We start from the raw sequence: 27,500 nt of genomic DNA on the forward strand, positions 1-27,500 counted from the left end.
GCCTGGCAGACATTCACAGTGCAGAACGAGGCCATTCAGTCCATCCTGAATGTGCCAGTCAAAGACAATCTGAATGCACAAGCCTCACTTTTCAGCACTTGACCCATAACCCTGAAGGCCACGGCAATGTAATATCTAAACACTGCTTCCCTGTGATTAGGGAAAGGTCATAGGGTGGCTCAGAGGTTAGTGCTGCGGCCTCACTGTGCCAGGGTTCGATTTCTGTGTGGGTGGGCTCTTGTTACCACCCACAGCTCGAGGATATACAGGTTAGGGTGGACCCATCGTGCCCAGGGATACGAAGCCTAGGTGGGTTAGTCGTGGGAAATGCAGAATTACAAGGGTAGGATCAGTAGGTGGGGAAAAGCTCTTTGTAAGGTTGGTGTGGGCTTGATGGGCTGAATGGTCTGTTTCCATACTGTGATTCCATGATACTGAATTGCAGAAGTCTGGAGGTTATATTTTGGCTACACAAGGTTCTGGGAGGCCAGGCCTGGATCACAGTGCACGGTGTGGGGGCCCCTTCTTGAGAGAAGGGGTCAGACGCCATTACCCACTCTCATACCTGGAATGGGAGGGTTATCCCGTGGGGAAAGGTCAGAACAGGCTGGGCCTGTATCCTCGGGCCTTTAGGGAAAAATAGGAGGCTGTTCGATTGGGGCATGTTATGCAATCCTGAGAGCCCTTGGCAGGGAAGATGGTCCCCCTCGTGGGGAAGTTTGAGTTCTGGTCAGGGCCATGTTTAAAAATAAGGGCTCGCCTGCTTAAAACAAAGCTGGGTCGGTGGAAACGGCCTCCTGTAAAGGGAGGCAGAAGCAGATCCCCCGAAGGAAGGAAGAGCTGGGCAGGTTCCTTGCCAAGGAAGGGAGTTGGGGGCTGTGCATGTTTACAGGGCAGGGTCGGGGGGGTGAGGTGGTTATATGGCACAGTATTCAGACCGACCGACTGAATGGAGAAGCAGACTCGAGGGGCCGAATGGCCGACTCCTGAGCCGACTTCATCTGCTTCCATGGCCAGCTCACAGCACTGACAGAAACACCTGGCTGCTATAAGTCACTACCAAAGCAGAGGGGAGGGGAGGTGGGTGGATTAAAAAGAGATAGAGAAGATAGATCTAAAGCAAAGAAGAGACAAAACTGGATTTTCCAGATTTCGTTATTTATTGGAGCCAGGTTCCCAGGGACATGCTGACTGTGGCCCAGAGGGTATCGATGGGGTCTAATCCCAACCTGGTCGAGATTTCTCTTTAATCAACACAGTGGGCCTTCTGGGGTTACGCTCAGTGGGTGAATAGATTATCACACCCTGGCAAACCTCCCATTTCCTTCAAAATCAAACCCACCTATTCCAGGAATCCTGATTGTGCAAGTGTTCTCTTGGCAAAGAGGCAACATCCATCAGGAAGCCAGCTCGGAGTCACAGGACTGGGACAGCACTGGAGGCTACACATGCCTGCAATTGTTCTAACCCCCATTCCCAATATCCTGCATTTCCCCCGTTCCCTGCAAACCCCACCACCCTGCCTCCCGACTTTGTATCTAAAGATCCATCCAATGTCCCTCTGTAATGCCTCAGTTGAACCTGCTCATAATCCCCACACCTCCCCCTCCCCCATGTTTGCAGGCAGGACATCCCACACCCTCACTACCCACTGGGTGAGAGAGTCTCCTCACTTCGTTTGTACATCACTTTAAATCTGTATCCCTCTCGATCCTGTTCCTTTTCCAAGAGGAACAGCTTCTCCCTCCCTCCCCCTGCCCAGCCCCCACTCGGGATTTGGGAAGCCTCTACCAGATCTCCCTGTGAGCCTCCTTGTGTCCGAGGGGAACAGCCCCACCTTCCCCAGTCTATCCCCATCGCTGACATTACCCATTCCCTGGAACCGTTGTTGTAAATCGCTTCTGCCCTCTCCCTCCGATGGGTTCACATCTTTCCCATAATGTGGGGCCCACAGCTGGACATGATACTCCAGCTGGGGGTCTAACACGGGGCTTGTACAAGGTCAGCATTGCCTCCTTGCTCCTGTACTCCGTGCCCCGTTAATAAAGCTGAGGGCACTGTGCTGGACCTCCCGATTTTCCTGTCCTCCGCATGATTGTTCATGTTGGATATGTCCACAGGCTATTTGGTCAAGGAAGGCACCACAGATGAAGCTTACCCACAGCGCCACAGGAAATGCTGCAATCTTGCTTCGGTTCTGAAAGTGTGTGGCAGATGGGTGGAGGCGGCAGTGGGAGGGTGGGGGTGAGGAAATGAAAAGGGAGGGCAGCCCAGCTCTTGACTCAGTGAGTGGCTGGGTGGCAGGCTGGTGAGAATAGCTGCCAGCCTCTGCAAAGCTGCCCTCGTGTGGACTCTGTTTGCTCGGCGTGGGCATTACCAGCCTCAAGGCTTCAGGATAACAGTGACAGCTGTGGCTCAATGAGTAGCCTGCACATTCTCCCAAAGGTGTGGGTTCAAACCCTGCTCTGGGAGCACGGCACCCCTCGGGGCAATTAGGGATGGGCAACAAGTACAAAATGACACCCACATCCTGCGTGGATAAACAGAGGGAAAACATCTGTGCTGGTTTAAGGACAAAAACACTAAACGGGTCTAAATTTCTAATTGAGAGCCAAAAGAACCGCAGATGCTGGAAATGGGAAGTGAAAGCAAAAATTGCTGGAAAAGCTCAGCAAGTCCAGCAGCATCCGTGGGACGTGCTGAGCTTTCCCAGCAATTTCTGTTTCTGCCTCTACGTTTCTAAACGGCCACCTGGGAAGATCTGAAAATCAGAGTCAGATCTTCAGACATAGAAGCTGGTAAGATGTTCAGAGTAATCTGCAGTTAATACAGTATCGGATCCCCACCAACGCCTGCAGGACAATTCAGGAGATATTCAGGATCAGTTTCATCCGTGGGGTCTCCCCTTCTCCAAGTAGCCTCTGAGCAGTTCTAGCAACTCAGGAGTGGGCATCCGTGAGGCGCTGTGGGGCCATTAACAGCAGTGGAATTGTACTCCAGCACAATCTGTAACCTCATGGCCCAGCATATCCTCCTCTCAACCATTACCACCAAGGCAGGGGATCAACCCTGGTTCAATGGAGAATGCAGGAGGGCATGTCAGGCTCAGGCATACCTGAGGGTGAGGTGTCAACCTGGGGAAGCCACCAAACAGGATTACTTGCACGCCAAACAGCATAAGCAGCAAATGATAGACAGAGCTAAGCAATTCCACAACCAGTGGATCAGATCTAAGCTCTGCGGTCCTGTCACATCCAGTTGTGAATGTTGGTGGACAATTAAACAACTCACTGGAGGAGAGCCTCCACAAATATCCCCATCCTCAATGATGGAAGTGGGGATGTTCGCCGATGATTGCACAACTTTCAGGACCATTCGCAGCTCCTCAGATAGTGAAGCAGTCAATGTTCAAATGCAACATGATCTAGACAATATCCAGGGTTGGGCTAACAAGTGGCAAATAACATTGCACCACACAAGTGCCAGGCTGTGACCATCACCAGTAAGAGACAATCTAACCAAGACCCCTAGACATTTAATGGTGTGACAACCACTGAATCCCCGACTATCAACATCCTCGGGGGTTACCGTTGACCAGAAACTCAACTGGACTCACCACATAAACACAGCGGCTACAAGGGCGGGTCAGAGGCTGGGAATCCTGTGGTGAGTAACTCCCCTCCTGGCTCCCCAAACCCTGTCCCATCATCGACAAGGCACAAGGCAGGAGTGTGAGGGAATACCCCCCACTTGCCCCTGGATGGGGGCAGCCCCAACAACACTCAGGAAGCTCGAAACCATCCAGGACAAAGCAGCCCCCGCTCGATTGGCACCACATCCACAAACATCCCACTCCCTCCCCCCACCGACGCTCAGTCACAGCAGTGTGTACCATCTACAAGATGCTCTGCAGAGATTCACCAAAGACCCTCAGGCAGCACCTTCCAAACCCACGACCCACTTCCATCCAGAAGGACAAGGGGCAGCAGATACATGGGAACACCAGCCCCCTGCAAGTTCCCCTCCGAGCCCCTCCCCACCCTGATTTGGAAATATATCCCCGTTCCTTCAGTGTCGCTGGGTCAGAATCCTGGAATTCCCTCCCTAAGGGACATTGTGGGTCACCCCACAGCACATGGACTGCAGCGGTTCAAGGAGGTAGCTCACCCCCACCTTCTCAAGGGGGGCAACTAGCAATGCACACGTCCCAAAAGTGAACAAAAAACTACAAGTAGCTGTTAGTAAGCAATGAAAGCTGGCGCAGTCAGTGATACCCACATCCTGTAAACACAGGTTAAAAAAATGGCTCACTTAAAGGCAGAGGTGAATACAATTCTGTGAACCAAAAGGTATTAAGAGGTATGGATTAAAGGCAGGATACAGAGGAAAATTGTAATGAAGGGGAGAACAGGATAAATAGGCTGAGTGGCCCTCCCCCCAGCCCGATTCGCAGTCATCGACGTGAGAAAAATTGCTCAGCTGCGTAAAAGCAAAACGGATCTCTAGGCTGGGAAGCGCCTGGGCCTGGGACAGGAGCGGATTATCGTTCTGCTGTAGTAAACCCAATGCTCTGGCTAAGCAGCTTTTCGTAGGATGTTGCACACAATGCTTGTGACTAATGCACAAAAAAAACCCACTTTCATTCCAGTGTTTGAGGAGGCAATGGTCACATGGTATTATCACCAGACAGTTAATCCAGAGACTGAGACAATATTCTGGGGACCCGGGTTCAAGTCCCGCCATTGCAGATGTTGTAATAAGATATCTGAAATTAAGAATCTAATGATGACCAGGAATCCATTGCTGATTGTCGGGAAATATCCACCTGGTTCACTAACGTCCTTTAGGGACGAAAACTGCCGTCGTTGCCTGGTCTGACCTATATGTGACTCCAGACGCACAGCAATGTGGTTGACTCTCAACTGGCCTCTGGGCAATTAGGGATGGGGCAGTAAATGCTGCTCAGCCAGTGGCTTCCTAATTCCGTGAATGCATAAAGGAAATCATCCCTTTATGTCCCTTCACCGTGACAGCCCCAACTCCATGACTAGCGCCTATGTCACCGAGTCAGAAGCCTGTGGTTCCAATCTATTAATCATGCAGCAAATTACCTGGTTATTGTTGGCGAGAGGCACAGTGTGTCTGCAGTTTGGATCATTGGCTGCAAAACAATTCAGGACCTTCTGAGGTATTAGAGGTGCTATTGAAATGAAGGTCTGAAAAACGGCAGTCCTGAAATGACAGTCCTGAGGAAGGATCATGGGACCCGAAACGTTAACTCTGATTTCACTCCACAGATGCTGCCAGACCTACTGAGCTTTTCCAGCAAGTTCTGTTTTTGTTCCTGATTTACAGTGTCAGCAGTTTATTTGGATTTTTCTTTGTTATAGAAATGAAAGTCTGTCGATGAAAGTACTATATAAAACTATACAATGCAGAAAAAGGCCATTCAGCCCTGTTGGTGCAGGCTTTCCCCCAGCTTTTCCCTCCCGACCCAGTGGGGATATCATCCTATTCTGTTGTTCTGACACAATCAGTGAATTAAGAGATCTGTGCTATTCTCCTTAACTGTCCCTAAAGTCATACATTCCTCAGAATATTTTCTAATCAATGTGTTCAGGGACATTTCGCTATATTATCAGAGCAGGCAGGATTTGAGCCCAGACTGCCTGGCTCAGAGGTAAGAACACTATCACTGAACCATTAGAATCCCCCCTCAGTCCTAACATCTGAAGCCAATGACCACTTGCCGATGTTTCTATAACGATGGTCTAGTAATCAATTGTTCATCAGGGATTGACTAACTCTGTGGTTTGGTTTCTTCAAAACAGTAAAGCACATTACAAGTTATGAAGCAGATATTGTCTTGACTGGTTAACTTTTATGCGCGCAGGACGTAGATCCACAGCACACTCACTGTCAGGCAGAGGCACAGCACTGTATACACACTGCACACGGTGTCACTCACTGTCAGGCAGAGGCATAACACTGTATACACACTGCACACGGTGTCACTCACTGTCAGGCAGAGGCATAGCACTGTATACACACTGCACATGGTGTCACTCACTATCAGGCAGAGGAATAACACTGTATACACACTGCACATGGTGTCACTCACTATCAGGCAGAGGAATAAGACTGTATACACACTGCACATGGTGTCACTCACTATCAGGCAGAGGCACAACACTGTATACACACTGCACATGGTGTCACTCACTATCAGGCAGAGGCATAGCACTGTATACACACTGCACATGGTGTCACTCACTGTCAGGCAGAGGCACAACGCTGTATATGCACTGCCTAATGGCCTATTTCATGTCAAGCAGATGGAATCATTGAAGGTGAACTTTCTTATTGGTAAGATACATAATGTAGCATTTGTCTGAGAGGTGGGAGAGTGAAAGAAACAAGAAAAAAACAGGGGCAATGTAAATAAAGGGCACAGAGAGAGAGAGAAAGAGAAATGAAGGAAGAGAAAAGGAATGTTCAAAGTGAGTAAACCAAGGAGAAGTGGGAGCAGAGGGAAAAGGGATCAATCTGGAGGTGCGCTACAAATCAAAGTGATAATCAGGTCACTTATCCCAAAGCTGCCTGAATTTTTTCCCCTAAGTTAGCCGTTTAGTTGGCTCATGCACATGAGCCCAGGGTAGTCACCTCTGGAAGTGGAAGCGTTGAGTGAAACAGACTTCCAGGCCTCTCACTCGATGCTGGTCCACTGACGTTCCAGCAGGTGGTGGAATTTGAATTCAATTCCGATGGGGAAATTAAGGGTCTGAACGCTGGCCCAAGAAACCACTTGGGAAGAAAACCCATGTCGTGCACCAAGAGCAAAATCTGCCATCCTTCCCTGAGCTGATCTACACATGACTCCAGACCAACAGCAACATTGTTGACTCCTAACTGCTCCGTGGGCAACAAATATCAGGCCCTGCCTCTGACACTCTCAGCCCGTGAATAAATAAAACAAAATGGACCACGGGGATCAAGTCTTGCACAGAAAGGACAAGATGTGGTAATGGCCCTTCCTATTTTATCCCACCACAGGCCTTATGAGGGAGGCAATGGCCTGGGAGTGCTATCGCTAGGTTATTAATCCAGAAAACTCCACTGATGCTCTGGGGACTTCAAATCCCGGAACGCCAGATGGCCGAGTTCGAGCTCAATAGAGAGGATCTGGAATTAAGATGGTCATGATCAGGTGTAGGATTTTAGGTTTAGGGGAGCAGACTTAGGGGTGAACTGAGGAGGAACTTCTTCACCCAAAGGGTTGTGAATCTGTGGAATTCCCTGGCCCAGTTGAGTCTACCTCGTTGAACGCTTTTAAGGCAAAGATGACTAGATTTTGGAACAGTAGAGGAATTAAGGGTTACAGCGAGCAGGCAGGTACGTGGAAATGAATCCACAAGAAGATCAGCCATGATGGTATGGAATGGCAGAGCAGGCTCAATGGGCCAGATGGCCTGGTCCTGCTCCTATTTCTTGTCTTATGAATCCATTATAAATTGTCAGGAAAAACCCATCTGGTTCATGAGTGTCCTTCAGGAAAGAAAACTGCCATCCTTACCTGGTCTGGCCTACAGGTGACTCCAGACCCATAGCAATGTGGTTTACTCTGAACTGTCAACTTTGGGCAATTAGCAATGGGCAATACATGCTGCGCTAGCCAGAGGCACCCACATCCTGTCAGTGAATAATTTAAAATAATACCCCCCCAGCTGGGATTTGACTTAACCTTTCACTTTGATTGAAGACTCGGAGAGAGTTGCTGTAGAGGGGACAGAGAAGGAGCAGAGATTAAAATGCACACACACAGAAGTCATGGTGACAGCCTCCTTCAATCAGCCTTGATCAGCTCAGCATCCCCGTCCTCTCTCTCTCTCTCTCTCTCTCGCTCTACTTCTCTGAGATCAGTAAGAGCCCTTTACCTTTCAGCATTCGCTGTTTTTGGAGGGAGTTGCATCATGCAGTCTCTCACAAAGTGCTGGGACTTCACCGGGAAGTATATGCTTTAAAAAAAAACATTCAAAGGTGCAGAGATGATGGGGACTGCAGATGCTGGAGAATCTGAGATTATGAAGTGTGGAGCTGGATGAAAGGTGTATAAGTCTTTGGTGGAAAATAAAAGGTGTTTGGCAGAAAACTTTGTGTTATTATTGGCACGCAGCCACGGGCAGGAAACATGCCAGTTTCTGCAGAAACCCTTTGTGAAAAGAAAACGTCTTTCCGACTTTGGGATAGGCGAGGAGAGATAAGAGTCAGTTCACACAATGACAGAAGCTACAATGCAAAGCTAATGACAGGCTGGTCAACTCGACCTGCCTGAACGGTGACAGAGAGCAGGGAAGGCATTCAGAAACTGTCCTTCCCCACCCCCACCTCCCTCTGGAACTGGCTGGGACAGTGGGTCACACACTGCCCTCCCCCCCCCCCCCCCCCCCCCCCCGGGACAGGGTGGGACAGTGGGTCAGACACTGCCCTTCTCCGCCCCCCCCCCCACTCTGGGACAGGGTGGAACAGTGGGTCAGACACTGCCCTTCCTCACCCTCCCCCCTCCCTCTGGGACTGAGTGGGACAGATACTGTCCTTTAACCATTCCTCTGGGGGTGTGGGTAGATTTACTAACTGAAACGAGGTGGGGAAAGCTGGTTGCAAAAGTTTCTGAAAGGAAAGTTGTTCGAGCTGTTTCAGTTCATTTTCTTTTGGGCGTGGATCCAGACCAATAAACAGACTTTTACCTGGCACTGATTCAGTTTTCAGTTCATATTTTCACTCAGCGAGCCCACGGGACCTCTGATGGGGGTGAGGGGGTGGGGGCGCAGTGCGTGGGAGCGCAGAGAAAGATTAGTTCTCTCCTTGTAACATTAGCAGGAAGTGTTGAGCTGGATCGTTGGTGGCAGAAATGAACAGCGTCGAGTCAGTGAGATGTACAGCACAGAAACAGACCCTTCAGTCCAACCTGTCCATCCTGACCCAGATATCCTAATTCAATCTACTCCCATTTGCCAGCATTTGGCCCCTATTCCTCTAAACCCTTCCTATTCATACCCCCGTTCAGATGCCTTTTAGATAAGGGCAATGTACATCTGGAGATTGTTTGCTTGGGTTAATACATGATGTAACTGCAAAAACTGACTCTGCTCTGTACCTCGCAGCGGCATTGGGTAACCAACATCTATCAAATTCAGAACTAAAATTAACAATGGACCAAGCATCAATCACTACCAATGGGGCAGATTTCCGAACTTCCAGACGTATTAGACCATTTCTCCATAGCATCCAGGAATATGGATCAGCCATGGGAGATATGGACTGCAGGGTGGGATGCTCCTTGGAGGGCCAATGTAGACTTGAATGGCCTTTATCCGCACTGTGAGGTTCTAAGATTCCCAATTCTTCAATGGCCCTCCTGATGTGTCTGCCTCTCATTTTTTTTTTACACATTGCTCTGTCCTCCCAGACAGTAGAAATACTGCAGTTTCTCACACCTCTCCATCTTAATATCTTGCAAACTTCGACCAGGAAGCTGCACAACAGGAGTGTCATCCCAGTCGGTTCCCTAAGCCTTCACTGCTTCACTCTGGCGTATCGGTGGTTCTGAAGCTTTAATGGTGTGACACTCTGCGTAACTCAAGCATGGTGGGGTAGGCACACTCTTGCACAGTCGAAGGGTCGGCTCGGCTGTACTTGGCCTAACTGACCCAGAGGCACTATGCCTGCGTTTCATTCCCTAACTTTGACGAGTCTGGCAAACATCTCTTCACGATCACACACCAACAGTTTTCAATCATTTGGCCACACATTTGCATGGGCTTACACAGAGTTATAACTGAAAGTGGCCATTCAACCCGTCATGCTTGCACTGTTTCTATCACCTCATGCCTTTCTCCACCCCCTCATATCCCTGCCCGCCATTTCTATCCAAGCAATCAAATGGTCCTCCTGGATGCCTCGACTGAGCCAGCTTCCACCATATTTCCAGACAGCCGGGTGCAGTACTTACTGACTTGAGATGAGAAAGAGACTGCCAGTAGCTGCCCTTGCCTCAGGGATATCTGTTGCACAGCAGGGTAGAGAAGGGGGCAACAGCAGGAATGAGTTTGCGGAGATATGAATGGGCTAGCACTGGGCTTCAGATCCTCAGTCACTCTGGGGTTGAGCTGAACTTACAACCTTGGAGCAGACCCTTCAGAGCTGCTCAGAAGGAGCCCTGCCCAAGCAGAGCTGCTCAGGCCAGATGTTTAAACCAAGTCACAAAAAAAAACACCCAGGGGCCACTGGAGAAACTCAGCAGGCCTGGCAGGAGAGAGAAAGCAGAGTGAATGTTTCAGGCCCAGTGACCTTTTTTTCTCTGTATTCAAGCCAAGTCCCTGTCTGCAGTCTTGGAAATGAAAGTCATCCCTGTTTCAGGACGGAGCTGCAGGGAAACTCGTTCTCCCGGATAATATTTACCCTTCAACTGAACATCATTGAAAAATAGAACACAGCTGGCCATTACTGCGTTGGTGTTTGTGGGATCTTGCTGTGCATAAGTGGGCTGCCAAGTTTCCTGCATTACAATCAAAAAGTGGCTGGGCGCTCCACCACATCCTGAAGCAGTAGAGAGTGAGGCCTATTCATAAAACCTTCTTTATCCACAGGGTTGTTTCAGCTTGACGGGCTGCATGTCCACCTTTGCATTCTCCCTGACAACTGGAAAGACCAGTTCTGAAGGGCAGTCACATCAGACTCGCAGCATTAACTCTGTCTTTCTCTCTCCAGACCGGAGGCTCCTCCAACACCTCTGGCTTTTAATTCCAAACCTCCAGCATTCTTCGCTTTGATCATATTGGGAAGTCTTGTGGGTCTCCCTCTGCTCTTCTCTCAATGTGGACTCTTACATCACTACAAGATTGCAGTTGCAAATCTCTCCTCCAGTTTCCAAACATCTCTCTCAGATCCTGTGTAATCCACAGCCAAATGTCAAAGGCACAGGCTCAAGAGAAACTCCAGCTACGCTGATGTAAGCTAGTCTGGCTGCAAGTTTAAATATTTCTCCTATGTTGGATAATTGCCTGCATCAGGGCATTTGCCATCATTCTAATTTTTCCAATCATTCCAGTGCTTGGGACTAAGTTCTTTCAGTTTATGATTTTGTTTGTGGGATGTAAGTATCACCAGCTCCAGGGCATCTCTTCAGGAGTTCCTCAGAGCAGTGTCCTCAGCCCAATCATTTCATCAATGACCTTCCCTCCATCATAAGGTCAGAACTGGGAATGTTCGCTGATGAATGCACAGTGTTCAGCACCATTCGTGACTCCTCAGATACTGAAGCAGGCCGTGTCCAGGTGCAGCAAGATCTGGACAAAATATCCAGGCTTGGGCTGACAAGGGGCAAGTGACATTCGCACCAGACAAATGCCCAGGCTGTGGCCATCAGCAGGAAGAGAGAGTGAAAGCACTGCCCCATGACATTTTCTTGGCATTCTCATCACTGAATCCCCCACTAACAGCAGCCTGGGGGTTACCATGGGCCCGAAACTCAACTGAAAATTTTGACATCATCCAGGACAAAGCACCACAAAAATCCCTTCCCCCAACAAACCCCAAAATTGTCGCTCAGTAACAGCAGTGCGTACCCTCAACAAGATGCTTCGCAGAAACTTACTGACACTCCTTAGACAGCGCCTTCCAAACCCACATACCACTTCCACCCAGAACGACAGATACATGGGAACACCATCCCCCTGCAAGTTCCCCTCCGAGCCCCTCCCAATCCTTCAGGGATTGAAAGGCCTCCCCTTGATCCTCTCTCCTGCACGTGCAGCTACGAGTGTCGTGGACCAACAGAGGTCTATTTCCCCAGGCAGGAGTTGTGACTTTGCAATGGGAGGGGTGTCCGATAGTTGTGTTGTTAACCTGGCACATCACTGTAAGGGGGACTAACCCAGCCAGTGCCAGGCCCAGAGGATGGATGTAGGAAACTTTGTCCCTCACCCACGGCTATCTCCTGGCAACACCAAGTTGAGGGCAGAGAAAGCATCTCCTTTTCCAACGATCAATGACCAGCACTTCACAAAGCTGTACACATTGTCCATCCTTAGATTGCTAATTGAGGCTAGCACTCTGCAGTACTGATAAAGTACCACACACTCAGAGATACTCTGATTCAGATAAGACGTTAAACCAGAGTCCTGTCTGCCATCCACAGTGGAGGAACAAATTCCCACATCATTGTTTCAAAGGATTCGTCCTGGTCAATGTTTATCCGTCAACTTGTTGACTGTATCATTGCTGTCTGCCAGCAAATTACTAAAGTCTCCAACAGCAGTGACGTCAAAAGAACTTCGTTGGCTGTGTACCACTTTAAGATGGTTCTGATGTCATGCCAAGCAACCACATCAGTGCAATGTATTTCTACGATGACCATAAGCTACCCACAAACCAGTCTGGAAATAGCATTCATTCTGGATCACACACAGAGTAAATCAGCTGCTTCTAGTCAACATCATGATCTCTTTATTTGTAATACTGGTTCGGATCAGAGTCAAATCAGTTAAGAAACAGCCTCATGGTCAGTATCATTAAAAGTTAAATAGAGTAAAAATATGAAGTGATGCTCTGACCCTAATTACTGAGCAAGTACAGAATTGTCGCAGGTTGGAAGATGGTGCTTGCCACCTGGATTGGTCTTCAGAGGGCTGAGGTGCTCAGTGTTGGACCCACAAGTTCTCCACGGGCATGTTTTTACGCAGGGAAATGGAATCGGCAGCTCCTTCCTCTGCTGTCACTAGCTTGTATTGTGGTTGAGCTGCTGAGCCTGAAAGTGCCTGGATCGGGAAGCTCCACACCGAATGGTCAGCAGCTTTTCCTCCTGGTCAGTGATGTCAGTGGCTCAGTGCTTTAGGACAACACGGAGCAGAATCTTTCCCCCTCCTCTTCGGCTGTGAGTTGAGTATTAGTGACCGGAGAGCTGTGAGAAGAGAACCTGCTGATGGAGATGGGTTGCAGGCCTCCAGATGCCAGGGCCTGTCCATTGGAGCTGAATCTAGAGGAGCAGGGTTTTGATACGGATAGATACAACTTTTTGGGGATGATCACTTTTGTCTGGCATTCCTCCCTTTTAATGTGGTTTCAACTTGGGCATCACCAGTGGAAGCTCAAGGATCTTAATGTGGTATCAGCAGACAGGCCCAGTTTCACTGCAGTGGAGCAGTGTGGTCGATGAAACAGCTTGTGGGCCTGGGCATGCACTTGTTGACTCCCAGGGGTCCCTGTTATTAGAGTCACATTGACCCAGTTTGAAGCCGGCAGCCTGGGCACAGTGCTGGTCCTCTTCGTCGACGGCCAACACTTGAGAAAGCTGGCTGCCAAGAGACAGGAAGTACTGCAAGCGGCTGGAAGCCACCATTTCCACATGGATGCCCACCAGGCCCGGGGAATGTTGCCAGGGAATCTCTGCCGAGGCTGTGTTTGGGGAAGGTTGCAACTGAAGGTCGTGGTTGTCCGTTGGGGTGGGGGTGAAACAGGTTTCGCTTTTGTGTGAAGCGAACTAAGGTTGAAGAGCTTCCAGAAAATTGTGGACATTAATACCAGGCAGTCAGTCATGGACGGACGGTGAGGGTCACGCAAATAAAGAACAAGGCGTGGGCTCATGTTTGACCCTGGTCTGTCTGTGAAAGATGCCAGTTCCAGATGCTCCACTTAGTACAGCAAATGGTAAAAAGTATCAGAGAGGTTCTTCCTGGGGTTTGCTGCTTGCCAACCATAGTTTTGCCCAAATAACTTAGCTCTCAGGTTTTCGGTAGCAGCCCCATCGCATTCACTAACGCTCTTTGACTGCAAAACCACCTGTTAATTTTACTTTTTTTTGATAAAATGAAGCCATCACTGCTTGGCTCAGGATTTACTGCCCCGTCCCTAGTTGCTCCCCTTGAGAAGGTGGGGGTGAGCTGCCTCCTTGAACCACTGCAGTCCATGTGCTGTGGGGTGACCCACAATGTCCCTTAGGGAGGGAATTCCAGGGATTCTGACCCAGTAACACTGAAGGAACGGGGATATATTCCCAAGTCAGGATGGGGAGGGGCTCGGAGGGGAACTTGCAGGGGGCTGGTGTTCCCATGTATCTGCTGTCCCTTGTCCTTCTGGATGGAAGTGGGTCGTGGGTTTGGAAGGTGCTGCCTGAGGGTCTTTGGTGAATCTCTGCAGAGCATCTTGTAGATGGTACACACTGCTGCGACTGAGCTTCGGTGGGGGGAGCGAGTGGGATGTTTGTGGATGTGGTGCCAATAGAGCGGGGGCTGCTTTGTTCTGGATGGTGTCGAGCTCCCTGAGTATTGTTGGGGCTGTACCCCATCCAGGGGCAAGTGGGAAGTGGTATTCCCTCACACTCCTGCCTTGTGCCTTGCAGATGGTGGGACAGGGTTTGGGGAGTCAGGACGGGAGTTACTCACCACAGGATTCCCAGCTTCTGACCTGATCTGTAGCCACAGTACTTATACGGAGGTTCCAGTTCCGTAAGTGATCTGCTCGCGGGTGTTGACAGGGGCCTGAACTTATCCAGTTGTGTGAACCCAGGTTTGCATCAATCTGGTTGATTCCTGAACAAGAATATTGTATTGCACAGACCACAGCTATTCAACCACTTGCCAAGCACCATCTTCATGGCAATTATGGGTGGGCACAGAATACCACCTTCTCAGTGATGCCCCCAACCTGATTCACAGCTCACCACCAGGCCTTTGGCAGTAACGATTGTGTCTGACTGTCAATGAGAGATCGGCTCCTGCACTTCATCAGTGCGTGTTGGGGATCAAAAATAAATCTTTGTGTTAAGCCATGAGTGGGAAGGAGATGCAATGATCACACTCAGTAATAACCTGCAGACTACATTGGCAGCTGCGATAGATTTCATCAGCGTGATCTCAATTGTCCTAGCCCAGAGTTGAGGATTTTTTTTTGCGGTTACTTTACTCATGTTCCAAGTTTCATTCATTGCCATGTGTGTACATGATAGGAGAGGATGAATCAACTCAAACTCCCTTCCCCACTGCAATGTTGGGGAGAGCAGCCTGGGCAGTGGGGACGTGGGGAGAGTACCTGTAATAATTCAAGACATCTGCTCACCATCACCTTAGGCAATACAAATATATCAACAATAGGAGTAGAATTGAGCCATTCGGCCCTTTGAGCTTGTTCTGCCATTCAATAAGATCATGGCTGATCTGGTTGGGTTTTGAATTCCATATTCCAATCTGCCCATGAGAACTTCTGAGCTTCTTTCTCACAAAGATGTATCTAATTCTGTCTTAAAAATATTCAATCACCCACCTCCACCACGCTCTGAGGCAGACAGCTCCGCACACACATGCACATTCAGTCTCTCTCTCTCTCTCACACACACACACACACACACACACACACACACACACACACACACACACACACACACACACACACACACACACACACACACACACACATTCCTGAGAGAACATCTTTCTCCTTGCCTCTATCCTGACAGCGGGATGACCCCTATTTTGATATCAGGGACACCTGGTTCTGGTCTGCCCCACAAGAAGAACCCCCCTTCACTCCACATCTTCATTCTTAACACCATTCAGGATCTTATACACTTCAATCCAATCAACCCTCACTCTCCAAACTCCAGGGGAAACAAGCCCACATTGTCCAATTTTTTTCCTCAGAAGACAACCCACTCATTCCCAGGGATCAATCTGAAAAATCTCATCTGAACCACCCCCAAAGATACCGCACCATTCCTTAAATAGGGAAACCAAAACTGTACACAAACCCTTACAGTGTGGAAGCAGGCCATTTGGCCCATCGAGTCCATACTGATCCTCCAAAGACCACCCCACCCTGACCCACTTCCCTACCCAATCCCTGTAATCCTACATTTCCTAAGGCTAATCCACACTAACCTGCACATCCCTGGGCACTATGGGACAATTTAGCACGGCAAACCCACCCTAACCCGCACATCCCTGGGCACTACGGGACAATTTAGCACGGCCAATCCCACCCTAACCCACACATCCCTGGGCACTATGGGACAATTTAGCACGGCCAATCTCACCCTAACCTGCACATCCCTGGGCACTACGGGACAATTTAGCACGGCCAATCCACCCTAACCCATACATCCCTGTGCACTACGGGACAATTTAGCACGGCCAATCCACCCTAACCTGCACATCCCTGGGCACTACGGGACAATTTAGCACGGCCAATCCACCCTAACCCGCACATCCCTGGGCACTACGGGACAATTTAGCACGGCCAATCCACCCTAACCTGCACATCCCTGGGCACTATGGGACAATTTAGCACGGCCAATCCACCCTAACCTGCACATCCCTGGGCACTATGGGACAATTTAGCACAGCCAATCCCACCTTAACCTGCACATCCCTGGGCACTATGGGACAATTTAGCACGGCCAATCCACCCTAACCCGCACATCCCTGGGCACTATGGGGCAATTTAGCACGGCCAATCCACCCTAACCTGCACATCCCTAGGCACTATGGGACAATTTAGCACGGCCAATCCACCCTAACCTGCACATCCCTGGGCACTATGGGACAATTTAGCACGGCCAATCCACCCTAACCCGCACATCCCTGGGCACTATGGGACAATTTAGCACGGCCAATCCACCCTAACCTGCAAATCCCTGGGCACTACGGGACAATTTAGCATGGCCAATCCACCCTAACCCGCACATCCCTGGGCACTATGGGACAATTTAGCACGGCCAATCCACCCTAACCTGCAAATCCCTGGGCACTACGGGACAATTTAGCACGGCCAATCCACCCTAACCCGCACATCCCTGGGCACTACGGGACAATTTAGCACGGCCAATCCACCCTAATCTGCACATCCCTGGGCACTACGGGACAATTTAGCACGGCCAATCTCACCCTAACCTGCACATCCCTGGGCACTACGGGACAATTTAGCACGGCCAATCCACCCTAACCCATACATCCCTGTGCACTACGGGACAATTTAGCACGGCCAATCCACCCTAACCTGCACATCCCTGGGCACTACGGGACAATTTAGCACGGCCAATCCACCCTAACCCGCACATCCCTGGGCACTACGGGACAATTTAGCACGGCCAATCCACCCTAACCTGCACATCCCTGGGCACTATGGGACAATTTAGCACGGCCAATCCACCCTAACCTGCACATCCCTGGGCACTATGGGACAATTTAGCACAGCCAATCCCACCTTAACCTGCACATCCCTGGGCACTATGGGACAATTTAGCACGGCCAATCCACCCTAACCCGCACATCCCTGGGCACTATGGGGCAATTTAGCACGGCCAATCCACCCTAACCTGCACATCCCTAGGCACTATGGGACAATTTAGCACGGCCAATCCACCCTAACCTGCACATCCCTGGGCACTATGGGACAATTTAGCACGGCCAATCCACCCTAACCCGCACATCCCTGGGCACTATGGGACAATTTAGCACGGCCAATCCACCCTAACCTGCAAATCCCTGGGCACTACGGGACAATTTAGCATGGCCAATCCACCCTAACCCGCACATCCCTGGGCACTATGGGACAATTTAGCACGGCCAATCCACCCTAACCTGCAAATCCCTGTGCACTACGGGACAATTTAGCACGGCCAATCCACCCTAACCCGCACATCCCTGGGCACTACGGGACAATTTAGCACGGCCAATCCACCCTAATCTGCACATCCCTGGGCACTACGGGACAATTTAGCACGGCCAATCCCACCCTAACCTGCACATCCCTGGGCACTATGGGACAATTTAGCACGGCCAATCCACCCTAACCTGCACATCCCTGGGCACTATGGGACAATTTAGCATGGCCAATCCCACCCTAAACTGCACATGCCTGGGCACTATGGGACAATTTAGCACGGCCAATCTCACCCTAACCTGCACATCCCTGGGCACTACGGGACAATTTAGCACGGCCAATCTCACCCTAACCTGCACATCCCTGGGCACTACGGGACAATTTAGCACGGCCAATCCACCCTAACCCATACATCCCTGTGCACTACGGGACAATTTAGCACGGCCAATCCACCCTAACCTGCACATCCCTGGGCACTACGGGACAATTTAGCACGGCCAATCCACCCTAACCCGCACATCCCTGGGCACTACGGGACAATTTAGCACGGCCAATCCACCCTAACCTGCACATCCCTGGGCACTATGGGACAATTTAGCACGGCCAATCCACCCTAACCTGCACATCCCTGGGCACTATGGGACAATTTAGCACAGCCAATCCCACCTTAACCTGCACATCCCTGGGCACTATGGGACAATTTAGCACGGCCAATCCACCCTAACCCGCACATCCCTGGGCACTATGGGGCAATTTAGCACGGCCAATCCACCCTAACCTGCACATCCCTAGGCACTATGGGACAATTTAGCACGGCCAATCCACCCTAACCTGCACATCCCTGGGCACTATGGGACAATTTAGCACGGCCAATCCACCCTAACCCGCACATCCCTGGGCACTATGGGACAATTTAGCACGGCCAATCCACCCTAACCTGCAAATCCCTGGGCACTACGGGACAATTTAGCATGGCCAATCCACCCTAACCCGCACATCCCTGGGCACTATGGGACAATTTAGCACGGCCAATCCACCCTAACCTGCAAATCCCTGGGCACTACGGGACAATTTAGCACGGCCAATCCACCCTAACCCGCACATCCCTGGGCACTACGGGACAATTTAGCACGGCCAATCCCACCCTAACCTGCACATCCCTGGGCACTATGGGACAATTTAGCATGGCCAATCCCACCCTAACCTGCACATCCCTGGGCACTATAGGGCAATTTAGCATGGCCAATCCCACCCTAACCCGCACATCCCTGGGCACTATGGGACAATTTAGCATGGCCAATCCCACCCTAACCTGCACATCCCTGGGCACTATGGGACAATTTAGCACGGCCAATCCACCCTAACCCGCACATCCCTGGGCACTACGGGACAATTTATCACGGCCAATCCACCCTAATCTGCACATCCCTGGGCACTATGGGACAATTTAGCACGGCCAATCCCACCCTAACCTGCACATCCCTGGGCACTATGGGACAATTTAGCACGGCCAATCCCACCCTAACCCGCACATCCCTGGGCACTATGGGACAATTTAGCACGGCCAATCCACCCTAACCTACACAACTTTGGACTGTGGGAAGAAACTGGAGCACCTGGAGGAAACCCACACAGATGCAGGGAGAATGTGCAAACTCCACACAGACAGTTGCCCACGAGTGGAATTGAACCCGGGTCAATGGTGCTGTGAGGCAGCAGTGTTAACCACTGAGCCACCGAGTCATATAACTACAGCACAGAAAAAGACACTTTAGACCATCCAGTGTGTGCTGTTCAAAACCAAGCACCAACCCAAAACCAGCCCGGCCTGTCTCCGCTTCCTTAACCTGTTCTTCCTCTCACCCATCACTTCCCCCCACCCCAAGCAGCACCTCCATTTCCTACCTACCACCCCATCCCACCTCCTTGAACTGTCCATCTTCCCTGGACTGACCTATCCCCTCCCTACCTCCTCAGCTATACTCTCCTCTCCACCTATCTTCTTTTCTCTCCATCTTCGGTCCGCCTCCCCCTCTCTCCCTATTTATTCCAGAACCCTCTCCCCATCCCCCTCTCTAATGAAGGGTCTAGGCCCGAAACGTCAGCTTTTGTGCTCCTGAGATGCTGCTTGGCCTGCTATGTTCATCCAGCTTCACACTTTGTTAACCAACCCATTGGGTTCCTCTCTTAATAAATGGCAGCATCATACAGGCTTCCTTAATTCCTAGCTGGGCCTGCACACTTAACAAGGCTCATTGACTAAAACACTCAGGTCCCACTGCAGCTTGGATTCCCACATTTCCTCACAAGGGAATTAACTAACATTCCACACGACCAGTTGGAATGCTGATTTTTGCAAGGATCCAGGCTGAGAATGAAAGGGGGCTTGTAACTGAGAGTGCTCACTGGGCAGCTGTATCAGGGGATGGAGGCGGGCATTCTCGGGGGCTGGCACATTCACAGTCACACCATCACAATGCACAAACCCCATCCCCATGAGACATGACAAAATTACACAGGGGCCCCAGTTTGAACTTCGGAATGTGCAACAGCGCACAAGACAGCCTTTCTCAGGCCCAACAGTGACTATCTAAATCACAGAATCATCACAGCGTAGGCAGTGGCCACTCAGCCCATCAAGTTGGTGCTCTAACGGGCAGCAAAGAAAGTTATCTCAGTGTACAACAGCACTTTGATCAGGTAGGTCAGTGGGCTGAATACTGACAGATGGGGTGTAATTTAGATAAATGTGAGATGCTGCATTTTGGTAAATTAAACTGAGGCAGGACTTATACACTTAATGGTAAGGTTCTGGGGAGTGTCATTGAACAAAGAGACCTTGGATTGCAGGTTCATAGTTCATTGAAAATGGAGTCACAGGTAGACAGGGTGGCGAAGGCATTTGGGACGCTTGCCTTTATTGGTCAGTGTATTGAAAATAGGAAATGGGAGATCATGTTATAGCTGTGCACATCATTAGTTAGATCAGTTTTACAATACTGCGTTCAGTTCCAGTCTCCCACCTTTCAGAAAGATGTTGTGAAACTTGAAAGGGTTCAGGAAAGATTTACAAGGATGTTGCTGGAGTTGGAGAGTTTGAGCTACAGGGAGAGGCTGAATAGACTGGGGCTATTTTCCCTGGAGAGTCAGAGGCTGAGGGGGGACCTTATAGAGGTTTATAAAATCATGAGGGGCATGGATAGGGTGAATAGTCAAGGCCTTTTCCCCAGGGTGGGGGAGTCCAAAACTAGAGGGGCATAGGTTTAAGGTGAGAGGGGAAAGATTTAAAAGGGACCTGAGGGGCAATTTTTTCACACAGAGGGTGGTGTGTGTATGGAATGGGCTGCCAGAGGAAGTGGTGGGGGCTGGTACAGTTACAGCATTTAAAAGGCATCTGGATGGGGTCATGGATAGGAAGGATTTAGAGGGATAGGGGCTAAAAGCTGCCAAATGAAGCTGGATTTAGTTAGGATATCTGGTCGGCATGGAGGGGTTGGAGCGAAGGGCCCATTTCCCATGCTGTATGAGCCTGACTTTCCGACTCCACCTCCACATTAGCGTCTCCTCCGAACAATCCAATCGACCACATTTACCTTTTCTGCAGATTTATTTGGGTCCAAAGCCCATTCACTTTCTTTTGAAGTTTCTTCCCATTACAGTTTAGAAGCTGGATTTGGTGCAAAAACTAGTAGGGACGAGTTCCTATCATTCTGTCCCCTGGCTGAACTAGGGCATTAGCTGCAGTCCCTATCATTCTGTCCCCTGGCTGAACTAGGGCATTAGCTGCAGTTCGAAGTTGTGCTGTATCTTTGCTGCTGTCCCAATGTGAGTTTCTATATATACACACAATGGACCCCTAGTTCCTTCTGTCTCTCTCAGGTCTTTTTTAAGAATGGGCCCTCTATTTTATGATTCCCCGTCACTCATGGCAGCCTACAACAACCTCACCCTCTACAGATTCAGGCCTTCTGTGGGTTGATCAAACGCAGAGAGATGATCACGTAACTCCCATCCTGCTCTCTGTGAAAGAAAAAACAGGAGACAGCTGCTGTTTCGATCTGGACTGGATCCAAGGGCTGTTGAATGGAGCTGTGCTCCTGTGCATGGATGAGCAATGTATGTCAAAACTTCTGGCCCACTGATGAACAATTCTGACACTCAATTCCATCGCAGCATGGACAGATCTCTCTCGCTCTACCTCCCCCAGGAACTGAAGTCATTCGGTACAAATGACTTGAGACTGTCTGTGCCTTTGTCAGAGAGATTAGCCAGAAAGAAACAGAGAGAATGACAGGATGGAGATAATGGCAGGGAGGGAGAGAATAGAAGCGAAGGGGAGAGAGAAAGAAAAACAAAACAAAAATAGAAACAAGGACAGAGAGAAAAACAAGAGATTGGGTGCTTGAAGAGCAGGAGAGAGAAAGGCAAAAAAAAAAGACAAAGAGAAAGAAAGGGACAAATAAAGGGAATAGGAAAAGCGCATTTGAGAGATAATAGAGAAAGGAAATGAGAATGAGCGAGAGAGAGAGAGGAAGAGTCACAGATGGACAGGGATTATGAAAAAAAGCAAACCAAATGCCAACCCTGCATTCTCACTCTCTGTCAGACCAGGACAGCTTCATTATTCATAAAGTGTTTCACTCACACAGCGTCAATTTCCTCTTGTCTGCATTGGGGCTATTAATTAATAAGTCTTTATTAAAATCTCTGCAGTCTGTTTACAAAACTATTTTAGCACTGAATACATTCATCCTCCAATTTTCACTCACTCTGTACCACGTTCCTTTCTGTCACTCTTAGCTCAATTAATTCAATGTCTTTAAATTAGTAAAACCTGATATTTAGACACTTTGTGCCCAGTCCCTGCAGTCCGTTACTGTGCTACCTTCATGCTGAAAATATGAAATAATCTGATCTTTACACTGCTGTATGACTTCCTGGCTTGGAAATATATCGCTGCTCCTTCACTGTCGCTGGGTCAAAATCCTGGAATTCCCTCCCTAATGGCTTTGTGGGACTGCAGCAGATCAAGAACGCAGCTCACCCCCACCTTCTCAAGGGCACCTAGAGATGGGCAAGAAATGCTGGGCTCAGACAGTGATGCCCACATCCCACAAACGAATAGGAAAAACAGGACTGTTTCAGCATTAAGTCATAGAATTTTACAGTGCCATTTGATCCATTGCATCTGTACTCGCTCCTGAAAGAGCCACCCAGCTAGTTGCACTCTCCAGCCCTGTCTCATAGAATATAGAACATAGGACATAGAACAGTACAGGCCCTTTGGCCCACAATGTTATGCCGGCCTATTATCCTACTAAGATCAATCTACCCTGCATACCCTGCATTTTACTATCCTCCATGTGTCTATCCAAGAGTCGCTTAGAAGTCTCTAAAGTATCTGACTCCACTCCCACTGCCGGCAGCACATTCCACACGCCCACCACTCTGTAAAGAATCTACCTCCGATATCTCCAATCACCTCAAAGTTATGCCCCCTCATAATAGTCATTTCTGCTCTGGCAAAAAGTCTATCTAAGCCTCTGATCATCTTGTACACCTCTATCAAGTCACCTCTCATCCTGCTTCACTCCAATGAGAAAACCCTTAGCTCCCCCATCCTTTCCTCATAAAACCTGCCCTCCAGTCCAGGCAGCATCCTGGTAAATCTCCTCTGCACCGTCACTAAAGCTTCCACATCTTTCCTATATTGAGGTGACCAGAACTGAACACAATATTCCAAGTGCGGCCTAACCAGGGTTTTACAGAGTTACGGCTCCTTAGCCTCTAAATTAATCACTTTTAACTATATATCCAGTTGTCATTTGAAAACTCTAATGGAATCTGCCTTTACCACTCTCCCAGGCAGTGTGTTCCAAATCCTAACAACTCTCTGAATAAAGATGTTTCTTCTCATCTCACTCTTAACTCCTCGACCAATAAGGGCAAGCATGCCATTCGCCTTCTTTACCACCTTATTTGCTCATGTTGCCACTTTCAGGGAGTTATGAAATTGAACCCCAAGATCCTTCAATGCTGTTCGGGGTCCTACCATTAAATGTATACAATTCCTTCACATTTGATCTCCCAAAGTGCAGCACCTCACACTCACCCAGATTAAACTGCCATTTCTCCATCCTTATCTGCAACTGATCTTTCCTCCTGTATCCTTTGACAACCTTCTACACTATCCACAACTTCACTGACATGGGGGTACACGTTCACAGGGAAGGGTAGTAAGTTCTGCAAACTTACTAATGCATCCATCTGCATTTTCATCCAAGTCATTGATATATATCACAAACAGCAGAGATCCCAGTATGGATCCCTGTGGATCACTACAATCATGGATAACAAGCCTGAAAAACACCCTTCCACCACTGCCTCTCTGCTTTCAGTGGGAAAGTCCATTCTGAATCCACGCAGCCAGGTCACCGTGGATCCCCTGCATCGTAATCTCTTGGATGAGCCGAGCGTGAGGGACCTTGTCGAAAGCCTTACTAAACTCCATGTAAACAGCAGCCACTGCTCTACCCTCAGCAATCGCCTTTGTCACTGCCTCAAAAAATTCAGTCAAGTTGGTGAGACATGGCCTGCCCTGCACACAGCCATGCTTACAGTCTCTAATTAGGCCATGTTTTTCTGAATGTGCATAAATTCTTTCCCTAAGAATTCTCTCCAATAGCTTCCCAACCACTGATGAGGGACTCAGCAGTCTACAGTTTCCTGCATTATCCCTCTTTCCCTTCTTGAGCAGAGGACCAACACCAGCTACTCACAGCTGCGCAACGATTTCCTTCTCACTGGGCTGAAATTCTGAATTAAAGAGTAAACATAGATAAACTATCATAAGCACATTGCACAAAGTTCCTTCACCAGCTCCCCCCCCCTCCCTCAGATTTATGAATTAAGGAGATTACAATCTATCCATCAGTGCTGTCTGGTTGTTAAAGGCTCTGGAGCTGATGAATTTTAATGACCAGCCTGATACTCACTGACCTGTTGCTGCTGTTGCCCAGCTCCTGTTGCTTGCTGCTGGTGTTTCTCTCTGGGTCCCCCCGGGCTGTTGGTACCGAGGGCTGCCCGGGACACTGTCCGGCTCCGGGTTGCAGGCTTCCTGCTGCAGGGCTGCCCTGATCCCGGCCAGGAGCCGGGGGAAGGTGAGCCTCCCGGACGGTGCAGCTGCTCTCCGGAGGCAGGCCATCAACCCGGCGGGCAGTGCCGCCTCCCTCCGCCCTTCCCCCGTCCAGCGGCTCTCAATCTCCCGCAGCTCGACCGACCCCCGACCCTCCTGGTCCAGGATGTCGAACAGGGTCCGCAGGCTGACCAGGAACGAGCGGGGCTGGGCATGGGGCTCCCTGGGGTGGAGGTGGCGACAGGTGTCTCGGGGAATGGGGTCCCGCAGGTAGGGGTCCAGGGGACATGGGCACAGTGGGTGATGGCCCAGGGGGTGGGGGTGTGGGTCCTGGGGGTCCCAGGGTTGGGTCTGGGGATCTCCGAGGCGGGTTTGAGGGTCCGGAGAGTGAGGGTGCTGGTGGTGGTGGGTCTGGGGATGAGGGTCCCTCGGGTGGATCTGGGGGTCCCTGGGGTGGGTTTGAGGGTCCGGAGAGTGAGGGTGCTGGTGGGAATAGGGTTCCCTGGGATGGGTCGGGGGGTGGGGTTGGGGATCAGGGTCTCTCGGATGGGTCTGGGGGTCCGAAGGGTAGGGGCGAGGCTCCCGGGGCAAGAGGTGGGTGTCCCGGGGCTGGGGATGGGGGTGGGGGTCCCTGGGATGGAGATGGGGGTGGGGTTGGGGGCCCGGAGGATAGGGATGGCGGTCCCGGGTTTGGGGGTCCCGGGGCTGTCTCTGCCGGGCCTCCCGTCGCAGCTCCAGCTCCTCGGGCTTGCTCATTGCTGCGGCACACACCCGGGGCGAGGGAAGGAGAACCTGCCCCACCCCTCAGGCTTCTTCCTTCTGACAGCAGCCCCACACTCAGCTCTCCCTGCTCCTGGCTCTGGGGCTGGGACAGCAATCCTGGGGCGGAGAGCTGAGATTTGGAAAGGGGTGGAGACAGAGCTGGTGGAGGGTGGGGTGGGGGGTGGAAGTGTGTGTTTGTTTCTGTGTGTGTGTGTGTGTCTGTCTGTGTGTGTGTGTGTGTGTGCGCGCACGCTTTTAACTACTGTCCTGGCTGTGTTCGTGTGTCTGTACATGTTTGTGGGGAGCAAATCATTATTTACTTTCAACACATGCAGGCGCCTTTGTACATCCCCTGGGTTTCAAAGCAGCTCTTTCTCATTCCACGGTGCAGTTTTAAAAGCACAGAATTAAAAGACACGGTGCATGTTTGTGTGAGTGAGTGTTTTTGTGTGCATCTGCGTGTGCATGCACTTAGAATCACAGAGTCACAGAGATGTACAGCACAGAAACAGACCCTTTGGCCCAACTCGTCCATGCCGACCAGATATCCTAAATAAATCTGATCCAATTTGCCAGCATTTGGTCCATATCCCTCCAATCTCTTCCTGTTGAAATGCCCATTCAGATGAATTTTAATTGTAACTGTACCAGCCTCCACCACTTCCTCTGGCAGCTCACTCCATACATGCACCACCCTCTGTGTGAAAAAGTTACCCCTCAGGTCCCTTTTATGTTTTCCTCATCTCACCTTAAATCTGTGCCCCTCTAGTTTTGGACTGCCCTACTCTTGGGGAGAAACGACCTTGACTATTCACCCTATCCATGCCCCTCATGATGTTATAAACCTCTATAAGGTCCCCCCTCAGCCTCTGACGCTCCAGGGAAAATAGCCCCAGCCTGTTCAGCCTCTCCCTGTAGCTCAAACCCTCCAACCCCAGCAACATCCTTGTAAATCTTTCCTGAACCCTTCCAGGTTTCACACCATCCTTCCTGTAGCAGGGAGACCGGAACTGAGCGCTGTATTCCAAAAGTGGCCCGAACCAATGTCCCACACAGCCCCAACATGCCCCTCCCAACACCTTACCACCAATTGTGTAAGTCCTGGTCTGATGCAACACCTCATGTATGACTAAATAAAACTCCATCTGCTATTCCTTGGCCCACCAGCGCTATGTAACTGAATGTGACCCCGTACATGTGTGTTTTTGTGTCTGTCAGACATGGGTTTTGGGTCTGTGCATGTGTGTGTTAGCGCACCTGCCTGTATGTTTCTGTGTGTGTGTGTAGGTGTCTCTGTATGCATATGAGTTTTGCCAAATGTTATTTGATAAGGTTGCGCACATCCAGCTACTTAATAAAATAACTCTCAAATGCTGGGAGTAATAGATCATTGGAGTTTAGAAGAATGCAGTTGGGTCAAGGAGGGAATTTCCAGGCCGGCAATCTGTAAGTAGTTGTGTGCCGTAGGGATCAGGACTGGGGCCATAGTTAGTTACTGACTTGGATGAGGAATGCGAGTGTACAATAGGGGAGTTTGCAGATGACAGAATGATAGTTGGGAAGGTGATTGAACACAATGGAATTGTCATTTATTGTCACTTGAACCTTTTATAAAAAAAAGTGAGAGAAGTCACCAAACCACAGTGACTATATTAATAACAGAAAGCATGGATAAATAAAATAAAATTAAGATCAAATCTACAAAGTGATGAAGAAGACACAAACAATCTGCCAGAGGAATAGAGACAGGTTAAGCGAATGGAACAAAACAGAAATTGCTGGAAAAACTCAGCAGGTCTGGCAGTGTCTGCAGAGAGAGAAACAGAGTTGATGTTTCAGGTCCATTGATCTCTCCTCATTATTTTAGTTTAGATGGCACTGCCTGGAAATGTGGGGGAGGCAGGTTCACTTGAGGTATTCCAGAGGGACATTGAGTAGAAATAGAGTGCAG

General features: G+C 49.9%; 2 protein-coding genes across 2 annotated transcripts in view; one reads left to right on the forward strand and one right to left on the reverse strand.

Annotated features, from left to right (window-relative positions):
* Positions 1-25,543, reverse strand: part of LOC125446351 (suppressor APC domain-containing protein 2-like) — a 40,511-nt gene extending 14,968 nt beyond the window's left edge. Inside the window, exons 1-2 of the mRNA XM_059639397.1 lie at positions 25,503-25,543; positions 24,652-25,235 (exon numbers count right to left, since the gene is read on the reverse strand). Coding sequence (XP_059495380.1) covers positions 24,652-25,235; positions 25,503-25,543 — 625 coding nt within the window. The remainder of the gene's footprint in view (positions 1-24,651; positions 25,236-25,502) is intronic.
* The window catches only part of LOC125446591 (histone H2B-like), a 267,925-nt gene that overhangs the window by 205,321 nt on the left and 35,104 nt on the right, over positions 1-27,500 (forward strand). The gene's annotated exons all lie outside the window — the stretch shown is intronic.

Source organism: Stegostoma tigrinum, chromosome 34 (assembly GCF_030684315.1).
Source record: "Stegostoma tigrinum isolate sSteTig4 chromosome 34, sSteTig4.hap1, whole genome shotgun sequence".
NCBI classification, from domain to species: Eukaryota; Metazoa; Chordata; class Chondrichthyes; order Orectolobiformes; family Stegostomatidae; genus Stegostoma; species Stegostoma tigrinum.